Source organism: Gorilla gorilla, chromosome X, assembly GCF_029281585.2.
Source record: "Gorilla gorilla gorilla isolate KB3781 chromosome X, NHGRI_mGorGor1-v2.1_pri, whole genome shotgun sequence".
Taxonomy (NCBI): domain Eukaryota; kingdom Metazoa; phylum Chordata; class Mammalia; order Primates; family Hominidae; genus Gorilla; species Gorilla gorilla.
This window is the reverse complement of record NC_073247.2, coordinates 32,482,523-32,493,015: the sequence shown is the minus strand read 5'-3', so window position 1 is coordinate 32,493,015 and position 10,493 is coordinate 32,482,523. Positions and strand designations below refer to the sequence as shown.

Here is a 10,493-nt window from a genome sequence, read left to right as displayed (position 1 = left end):
TGCAGCGCTTAGAAAACAAAGAGCTGGTTGACAAACTACACTTTTGACTGGTCCTGCTCTAGAGCCTTGAACACAGGCCAATGATATTTAACATAAAACCCACACCCCCACAATTCCCCACCCTATCCCAGGAGTCATGGGACCAGAATGAAATTGATGAATCTACTGAGACAGATGGTAGAAATGCAAAGTCTTGCGTCAGCAATAGTTAATGCAAGCAAGGAAGTGACTATGCAGACTGTACAGGAAGTACTAGCACATTTTTATTTCGACATCAGCACTGCTCCAGCCCATTAAAAACACTGTCAACCCAGCCTTCCTCTAGCCCCGCTGGATCACCATTATTAGTCAAGTCTCTAAAATATTCAATCAATCACACTTCTATGAGAAAGCAGCATTTCACTTTTTAAATTATTGACATCTGCTGATGTGTTAAATGGAATTTTAAACAGTCATATTTGTCTTGTCTCTAATTAAAAAGCAGCTATAGGATACTACAGTATATTCCAGTTTAAGTTATAAAGGAGACTGTAATACTATATAACACTACAGCCATTAAAGTAAAACAACAATGCTAGATCTTATAACATTTCTTTGAAAGTCAGCAAAAGCGGAGGGGATTTTCAGTTTTCAGAGTTCAGTTTGCATGCTTTTGTTTTAGAACAGTAACAAAGATGTTCAAAACATACATCATCCTTTCTCCAATACAAAGAAGGGAGTTGGGTCAAAATTCACTATTATCACCCAAAATGAAAAGACAGAGATTTCCATTCCTTTCTTTCCTATTCCACATCCCTTACTGTCTCCTGAATCTATCTCCCATGGCCTGGCACAACCTGATCCACTCATTTCCACCTCTCAGGTCTTTGCAGGACTTGTGTCAACAGATTTATCAGTGGATCTGCTGCCCCAGCCTCAAGCTAGTCTTCAAGTACAAAGTCATGCCCAGTTATTAAAAACACGATATCCAGACAGCAGGTACATATACCTGGTTTCTTTTATAAAGTAGAAAAAAATCCAATTCTATTGACTCCCAAACAGTGTTCTACAGTAACAGTACCATCATTTTATATCTTACACAGTACACAGAGCTTTGCAAAGCACTATAGTAGAGTTGGAGGTGATGGGGAGAATGTCTACTAATGCTATTTTTAACCTATGTGCACAAGAAAAATTTAAGTCTATCTAATTACAACATGACTAACTCCTTTCTTCTATCATCTTCTTCCACGCCAATCTAATACAAAGAAAAAGTAGGCGGCCGGGTGTGGTGGCTCACACCTGTAATCCTAGCACTTTGGGAGGCTGACGTGGGCCAATCGCCTGAGGTCAGGAGTTCAAGACCAGCTTGGCCAATATGGCAAAACCCCGTCTCTACTAAAAAATACAAAAATTAGCCGGGTATGGTGGCCGGCGCCTGTAATCCCAGCTACCCGGGAGCCTGAGGCAGGAGAATCGCTTGAACCTGGGAGGCAGAGGTTGCAGTGAGCAGAGATCGTGCCACTACGCTCCAGCCTGGGCGACACAGCAAGACTGTCTCAAAAAAAAAAAAAAAAAAAAAAGAAAGAAAGAAAGAAAAAGAAAAAGTAGACCATTCACTCATTTAAGAAAAAAAATGTCAGGCCACTACGCTCCAGCCTGGGTGACAGACCAAGACTCTGTCTCAAAAAAATTTTTTTTTTCTTTTTTTTTTTTTTACATACCATACTATTGATTCCTACCTTGAGAGGAAGAATGTTCTGTGTTGACACCAATTCTATCTCAAAATGGACACTGAATATTTCATTTTTAATGCTTTGCTTATTGCAAATTCATCATAAATGACTCATTCCATTGATACAGTATAAACCTTTTATAAAAACAACAGAATAACCCACTGATGTCTAACAATCCAAGTCAATGTAAAGCTCACTTTTGATGTGGATTGTTACCCACAAACACCACACCAAGCTGTTAGCTACCTGCACTTCCTTAGGAGTTTTCAAGTTGCTCATATTGCCATAGGCCTCTCCATAAATTCTGTGACACATCGGTGCAGCCAAGAATCTGCTCAGGAAGTTTCATAGCAGCTACCCAAAATGACTTATTTCCACATCTAATACACTGCTAAGAGTGGGAACAGAAATAAGCTTTTGACTTTCAACTTTACAGTCAGACAAAATCTCTTGCTAGCCTCAGGTCAATGGTATAATGAAGGACTGGTGAATGTAATAGGTTGTGTCTCATTTAGCACGGTGGCAAATGAAGTCATTACTACTGTTCAAAAAAGGCCCCAGGGCCATCCTATTATAAAGAGATAAATGACATCGAGTGACAGAACTAAAAACAGACCAGGAGATACCATTGCTCTATGAGATCACAAGTCAGAAAGAGGGGACTGGGCTGAAATAAAACGACAGAACACACAAAATGTCTCTTTTGTAATTTTAATTGAAGCAATCCTATTTTTTTAACTCTCTCTTATAAGCACCAAATTTTAATATCTAAGTCAATTTTTGGGGAAAGAAACACCATCAAGATCTTCCCTCCAGCAAAACAACGATGTTCACTCTTCCAAATATCCAAATTGAAGATCTACCAAAACAAAAACAAAAACAAAAGCCCACAGAGAAATAAAAAGGAACAAAAATCACATTCTAATGGGGGGGGTCAGTGCATTTAGCAGTCTTCGCTGTGCTGTCTAACCATCCTTCAGCTGACTTTCAAAAAAAAACACCCTAAGCTCATCAAAATATACATTTTGCATTTGCTTTTTTAAATTAAAAATAATTATTAAAAAAATGAAAACTTTAAGGAATTCACAATCAATTGCCTGACACATTTTGATGTCATGTACAGCATACGGAGGTCAGGAAGGCTATTTGCAGCACATGTGATTAGGGGCTACTGATCTTCAGGGTTTAGCTTTCTTCCAAACAGTGTAAAATACCCACCTGGACAGGGAGTCAAGGAATAAAAGCAGGTAATTCAAGGAAGAAAAGACATCACTTGTAATTCGTTTGCTGGCCTACAAATTGAAAGATGGATGAAAAGCTTCATGGCTTAGAGCACTGTGGGAATGAGAACGAAGGACTTTGAATAAGGCCACTCTGCAGCCTGGGGACATCCTCACCACCTGGGAGGTCTAAAGGAGGTACTGAGTAGACAACAGAAGGCTAAAGGAACACAAATATTCTCTTAGGTAACACTACTGCTTCCAAAGTCTCACAAGTTTTAGGGAATTAGTATGAGAAGGAAAGGAAGGAAGGGAGAAAGGAGGGAGGGAGGGAAAGTTGGGGTAGCGGGAGATGCAAGGGAGAGAAGGGGGAGGGAAGAGAGGGAAGGAGGAGGAGAGGGAAGGAGGAGGAGAGGGAAAAAAGGTCAGAGGAGGAAAGGAGAGGGAAGGAAGGAGGGAGAGAGAAGAACTAGCAGGTGGAAGCCTTTGCCTCAAATGTTATCAACTGATTTCTCAAATATCCCAACATGCAAACACAGGCCTGACAAAAATGCTGAGGGGAACCCTAAACAAAGGTGGACAGTTGGTAGGAGATGCTGAAGCTCTGTACAGGCTGTGGAGGGACACGGCCACCCAGCAGGCGGAGTACTCCCCTCCTCACATGGAGGATCTAGAGGGTTCTCATTGCCTCTTGCTGGCCATCTGGTCTCAGCAGGCAGTTTGCCCTGTCGGGCTCTGCCCCAGCCTGATGGGACCAGGCCTCACTGGAGGCCAGCAGCAGTCGCTCCCTTGACAGCAAAAAAAACCCTGCCGTCACAGGAACCTGGACTTGGCAACAGCAGATAAGGAAGCTGTCATCTGCAGACTACAGCCCACAGCTGTGTTGCGACACAAATTTCCAATGATAATGCTCATTTCCTTTTTTCTCTCTGTGTTTTACTTCTCTAGACTAACTTTACTAAGCGGAACTAACAGAGAACACCAATGTTAACCGTGCAGTCCCCAACATCATTCTAGTTCTCGATTTCTGTTGCAAATTAGCATCAAGTGTAGAAACTAGTATTAATGTCAGGTTATTTTAATGTAAGAGTAGAATGAGCGTCTTTAGACATTTTACCTGCCACAGGTAGGGTGATTATTTTAGACTAGGGCTTCTCAAACTTTTCAGTTGCACATAAATCCCTGGGAGGGCTGGTAGAACAGGTCACTGGGCCCCCACCTCCAGAATTCCTCTGATTGGGCAGCAGGTTGGGGTGGGGCTTGAGAATGTCCATGTCTAACTAGTTCTTGAGCGATGCTGCAGGTCTGGCAACGCCTTTGAGAACCAATGCTTTAGACCAGTAGTGCTTGATCATTAAAAGCACCCAGAAAGCTGTGGCAAGCCAGACCCCAAAACTTCTGAGAACGGAAGTCTAGAATCTCAGATTTTATTTAAAGCTTCTCAGGGGATTCCAATGTGCACCTAAGCTTGAGAACCAGGGCTTTATATACTCTATGGCTAAGCTAATTTTTTATTGTTGTGATTTAAATTTTTTCACTGGCATATGATTTACTTGGGTGCTTTGATCTGGCAACAGAATGTCATGGTCAAAGGATACAATTCCAAGTATGAAGGGACACAGACGATCTCCTTTGAAAATTCCACAGGACAATACAGGCGCCCCAGCTGTTCTTCATAGAGCGACAGCGCTTCTGTCAGATTGACACAGTTCCCCTAAATCAAAGAGAGATAAGCAAATGGGATTCTTGAGTCCTTCCAAGGGCCCCACTCATCTGAAGGTCTTTAATAAAGGAGAACAATTCTAGCTTTAGATAAAAGTTCATCTTTAAAAACAAGATAAGGCTTCTGTATTTTCACAAATCACACTGCATTCTATTTATAGACCCATTAGAGCTCGTTATCCTTCTACCTCATTTACCAAGCCATTTCAAATTATTAGAATATGAAATGATAGAAAGCAGTGAAACCAATTTCTTATTAGTGATACTCACTGAATTAAAACCATGCAATTTGCAAAGATTCATACAAATAACTCATTCAAAGGAAATTTTCTCAATAACGGTCACCATTATATTACAAATGAAGTATCAAAAAGATAGTGTTCTTGATTTCCGCAATGGTTTAAACTACAATTCTCCTAAGAGTCTAAAATGTTGACACAGAACTATATTCACCCCCATTTTTTTCCTAGAATCTGTGTGTAAGAGAACAAAAGTTTATTCTGGATATATACGATAGGGATATCCCCTAGTTGCACACCTTATCAAAAACTTTCTCTTAACTTTATTATTCTAACATTTCTCCCTTCCCAGTCACCCCATTTTCAGCATCTCCAGCAGCTAGGGGTAGTCAATGAGATATACTGGAAGTCTGCTGGTAGCTGCTGGAAAAGCTTTTGATTCTGAACAAAGAGAGAGCCACCGGCCTCTTCAACTTTCTTCCAAGCTATAACCTAGATGTGATATTTGGAGCTGCAGCAGCCATCCTGTGACCACAAGGAAAAAAAAGGTGAAGATAATCAAGAGATGCCAGCCAAGGTATAGCAGAGCTGCTGAATGGATACAGTATTTGCCTAACTCTAGAGCAATGCTTCTTACACCTTAATGTACACATGATATCATAGGGGATCTTGCTAAAATGTAGATTTGGATTAAGTCTGGGGAAGCATTTATCATCCTCTTAGCACAATTTTCCCCAAATGCTTTTCATTATGAATTTAGAAAACAAAACTGGTATTTAATACCACCTATTTCCTTTTAATCTCTGAAGTTGGTATTCACAAGACTACTGAATCCAGGTGGCTGATTCCGTTTCTTAAGAAAGTTACTGTTCGCTGGGCATGCTAGCTCAGGCCTGTAATCCCAGAACTTTGGGAGGCTGAGGCAGGTGGATCACCTGAGGTCACGAGTTTGAGACCGGCCTGGCCAACATGGTGAAACCCTGTCTCTACTAAAAAATACAAAAATTAGCCAGGCGTGGTGGCATGCGCCTGTAACCCCAGCTACTCGGGAGGCTGAGGCAGAAGAACCGCTTGAACCCAGGAGGTGGAGGTTGCAGTGAGCCGAGATGGCGCCATTGCACTCCAGCCCGGGCAACAAGAGCGAAACTCCAATTCAGAAAAAAAAAAAAGTTACTCTTAATTTGCCTCAAAATAGCCAAGTATAATGCAAGATGAAAATTATTTACAAATAAAGGCAGCCTGTGATGTAAGAACTCCTGAGAATGGCTTTCAAAACCAACCAGCCAGCTAGTCACGGGCAAGAGGTTAGAACTATTCTGAGAGCTGGCCTTGGTGGTTTTAACTTAGCACATTCACTCAACGTGACGTCATCCTTCAGTGCCAGCCTGTTTAGTAACCCATCATCTAGGGTCCTGCAGTGGGATATGGCCATGGCCAAAGTGCCCTTCGCCAGCATGTAATTTGGTTTCAACATCAAGTTCACCATAAGAGCATATAAACACCACACGTGTAATTTAAGATTCACAAATAGAAAACTGCCCAGTTGTTTTTAGAACACATCACCACTGGGGAAGCTATAGAATGAAAATGCCACCAAGGTGCACAGTAAATGGCTTTGCCATCTTAAAATTGACACCACACTCTCTCTTTATAGAGGTTATATGGGAAGACTTCCTTACACAGACTGTGGTAAGAAAATAGGAAAGTTTCAATTTGTTCTTTCCCAACATTGTCAAGAAGTTTCAAAGAAGCAGAAAACACACACCACAAATAGACACCTACCCCAAAAAAGTAACATGATACATTTCACTTTCCTGTCTATTTAAATGGAATGACATTTTTTCTTTTTAAGAGAAACAAATGAGAGATGCAGAATAAAAATCTAATAGCAAAGAATTAAGCACTCATTAAGGATAAGAAGAAGGGATGGAACAAGGGGTGGGGTCACACCTGGCACTATCGAAGAAAAAGGGGCTCACTGCCCAATGTGCTAGAAGTCAATATTAGGACACTGGGGTTTTAAGAAAAGCAAAGCTTACTTTAATTTCTTTTCAGAGACAGGGTCTTGCTGTGTTGCCCAGGCTGAGGTACAGTGCTGTGAACATAGCTCAGTGCAGCCTCAAACTCCTGGCCTCAAGCAATCCTCCCGCCTTAGCCTCCCCAAATGCTGGGATTACAGGCATAAGCCACCGTGCCTGGCCTAAGAAAAGCTTTTAATTGTAAGTCAACTAACAAGGAGACAGGAGTCCAGCTTAAATATGTCTCCCTGTGTTGGGCTTACAGGCAGTCCTTTTATTAGAAAAGGTTTAAGGGGCCAGGTGTGGCGGCTCACACCTATAATCCTAACACTTTGGAGGCCGAGGCAGGCAGATCACTTCAGGTCAGGAGTTCGAGAGCAGCCTGGCCAACATGGTGAAATCCCATCTCTTCTAAAAATACAAAAATTAGCCAGGTGTGGTGGCTCACACCTGTAATCCCAGCTACTCAGAAGGCTGAGGCAGGAGAGGTGCTTGAACCCGGGAGGGAAAGGTTGCAGTGAGCAGTGATCAAGCCACTGTACTCTAGCCTGGGCCACAGAGTGAGACTCCATCTCTGTCTCAACAACAACAACAAAAAAAAGTTTAAAGGGTAGGTTCTGAGATGTGCAGGTGATTGATTCGTGGATGGAAAGCAAAGGGTAGATCTGGAAAATCCTCAGGCGTGTATAGTTATCTCTTTATGCCCACTAATGGGTCTTGTGTGCAAACTTGAGGGTGGGGAAGTGGTTAGCATGAAGCAAGTGGTGGAAACTTAGGCTGTGACATCAGCAAGCTTGTTCTGTGCAAATTCTAATTGGCCATATTGGTTTTAACAGATTTTAGCCAATGATTTTCTCTCTTAAGTGGAGGGAGTTTCAGTGTTTCAGCAAGCTGTTTCTTTTTTTACCCGTAATCCTGCAAACTCAAGATTTTATTAGTCATTGGTTTCTTTAACCCTTTGAGGCTTCACTATGGGATTAAATCCAAATTCGATAGCTTCAGTTCTAGAAAGTTCTTTTCCCCATGTTAGGTGTGGACAGGTGACATTTGCTTTTGTTTATTTTAGAGGTGGGGTCTTCACTATGTTGCCCAGGCTGTCCTCGAACTCCTGGGCTCGAGCAATCCTCCTGAGTAGTTAGGATTACAGGCACATGACACCTCAGTAACAGGTACAGAAGAATACATCCTTAGCAACTTTTATCCAGTTCAAAAGCAAGTAAAATTAAATAGTATAATGATTTAGGAAATCATACATGTAAGAACCATCTATAAAATGCAGAAATGGAAAAAAGTGAGACCAAAGATGGGTTGCTTCTAGAAGGCAAGCAAAAAGGAGAGAGAAATATAACTTACAGTTTTTTTTAAATGGGGCTGTGGGGAGAGAAGGGAGGAAGGTCAAGTCCCAGGATCTGCCTCCTAGGTTCCATGAAAACACTTCCTCCCCAATTCAAATTCTATTGGCCCACCTTGATTCCCACGTCCCTCCACGATGCATTCCCCAGCTTCCTGGGATGCTGACAAGGCTGCCTTCAGGCAGCCACAGTAACACCAATGACATCACGAACTCACAGCTAGCAGTTTTGGGTGAGAACATTTAGCTTTTGTAAAACACAACATTTTCATCCCACCCTTAACCTGACTCCAGTTTTTTTGTTTTGTTTTGTTTTGTTTTTTGAGACGGAGTCTCCCTCTGTCGCCCAGGCTGGAGTGCAGTGGCGTGATCTCGGCTCACTGCAAGCTCCGCCTCCTGGGTTCACGCCATTCTCCTGCCTCAGCCTCCCGAGTAGCTGGGACTACAGGCATCTGCCACCGTGCCTGGCTAATTTTTTGTATTTTTAGTAGAGACGGGGTTTCACCATGTTAGCCAGGATGATCTTTATCTCCTGATCTCGTGATCCGCCTGCCTCGGCCTCCCAAAGTGCTGGGATTACAGGCGTGAGTCACCGCACCCGGCCAACCTGACTCCAGTTCTAAGCTGCACACATGGGCAAAGCGGGTGGGCATGCCAAGAATCTGGGTTACCTCCTAAGCGTGTCACCTGGCAGTTAAAAAAAAACTGCACTGTGGCAACTACATCAATACATCCTGAGTCAAATCACTTGCTTTTTGACTTAATTACCACTTCTTGAAAAGGCTATACATGCCGGTCCACATAAATCTTACCATGTGACAGTGTCAATCACCAAATGTACTGAATGAACCCCAGGTGTTTACATAATGAGACTGTTTTGTGGTTCCAACTGTAACGAACATGGGGACAGAAAACATGTCATATGTCTTTTGGACAATTCTTAGAAACTAAGATAGCCCTGGGCATACAATCCTTTTGATTTTGGTAAAAAGTCTATTGGCAAAGGCAAGATATCAAAGCCTGGGTCATTAATATTCACAAACGGGCTGTGGTAGTATTCTAAGCAAGTATTCTATTAGCCTTTCATACTAAGATAACAGCTCTCCATAGGAGGCAGCCTGCCATGCCAATATTCAGAACAAACGAAGAACAGCCACTCGGTTGTAGTAGACAACAGGTGGACTTAGTGTGGCTGTCTTCTTTTGTCCTGCCTTTTGTACTACAGACTGACTAGTTTGTAGTGGATCCAAATTTTTTTCAGTCTCTTTTTGTTCAAGATCCCAGAGCCTCACATTTTTCCTTGATTAATTTAAGCTGCTTGAGATTTCCTTTTATGTATTTGCAGAAACCTAAAAGAAAAAATTCTGCCTGGGCACGGTCACTCATGGCTGTAATCTCAACACTTCAGGAGGCTGATGGAGGAGGATTACTCGAATCTAGGAGTTTAAGGCCAACCTGGGCAACATAGTGAGACCTCATCTCTACAAAAATTAGCCAGGCATGGCAATGGATGCCTGAAATCCCAGCACTCTGGGAGGGCAAAGCAGGATGATCACTTCAGTCTGGGAGGTTGAGGCTGCAATGAGTGCCACTGTGCCACTGCACTCCAGCCTAGGCTACAGACCAAGAACTTACCTCAAAAAAATGAAAAGAAAAAATTTCCATATGCTCTGCTTAAAAAGTACCCATCATGGCTAGGCGCAGTGGCTCGCGCCTGTAATCCCAGCACTTTGGGAGGCCGAGGGGGGCGTTATCACCTGAGGTTGGGAGTTCGAGACCAGCCTGACCAACATAGAGAAACTCCATCTCTACTAAAAATACAAAAAATCAGCCGGGCGTGGTGGCACATGCCTATAATCCCAGCTACTCAGGAGGCTGAGGCAGGAGAATGGCTTGAACCCAGGAGGTGGAGGTTGTGGTGAGCTGAGATCGCGCCATTGCACTCCAGCCTGGGAAACAAGAGCGCAACTCCATCTCAAAAAAAAAAAAAAAAAAAAACCATCATAAGTCCAACTTGCTTCTTTACAATAAGAAAGCTTCATTTGAGCAGGTTTCACTGGTTTCCTATAAGACAGGGATCAGCAAACTTTCTCTGTAAAGGGTCTGATAGAAAATATTTTAGGCTGTGCAGATCATACAGTATCTACAACTACTCAGTACAAAAGCAGCCACAGACACTATGTAATAAATGGGCATGTCTGCATGCCAAGAAAACTTTACAAACATGC

At 42.5% G+C, this 10,493-nt stretch overlaps 1 protein-coding gene across 3 annotated transcripts in view; it reads right to left on the bottom strand.

Moving 5' to 3' along the window:
• Positions 1 to 2,412: 2,412 nt before the first annotated feature.
• The window catches only part of SMS (spermine synthase), a 54,404-nt gene continuing 46,323 nt past the window's right edge, over positions 2,413 to 10,493 (bottom strand). For all 3 annotated transcript variants that reach the window (XM_031005963.3, XM_031005964.3, XM_004063908.4), the window contains exons 10-11: positions 4,534 to 4,649; positions 2,413 to 2,933 (exon numbers count right to left, since the gene is read on the bottom strand). In XM_031005963.3, the coding sequence (XP_030861823.1) occupies positions 2,894 to 2,933; positions 4,534 to 4,649 (156 nt within the window). In that variant the 3' untranslated portion in view covers positions 2,413 to 2,893. The remainder of the gene's footprint in view (positions 2,934 to 4,533; positions 4,650 to 10,493) is intronic.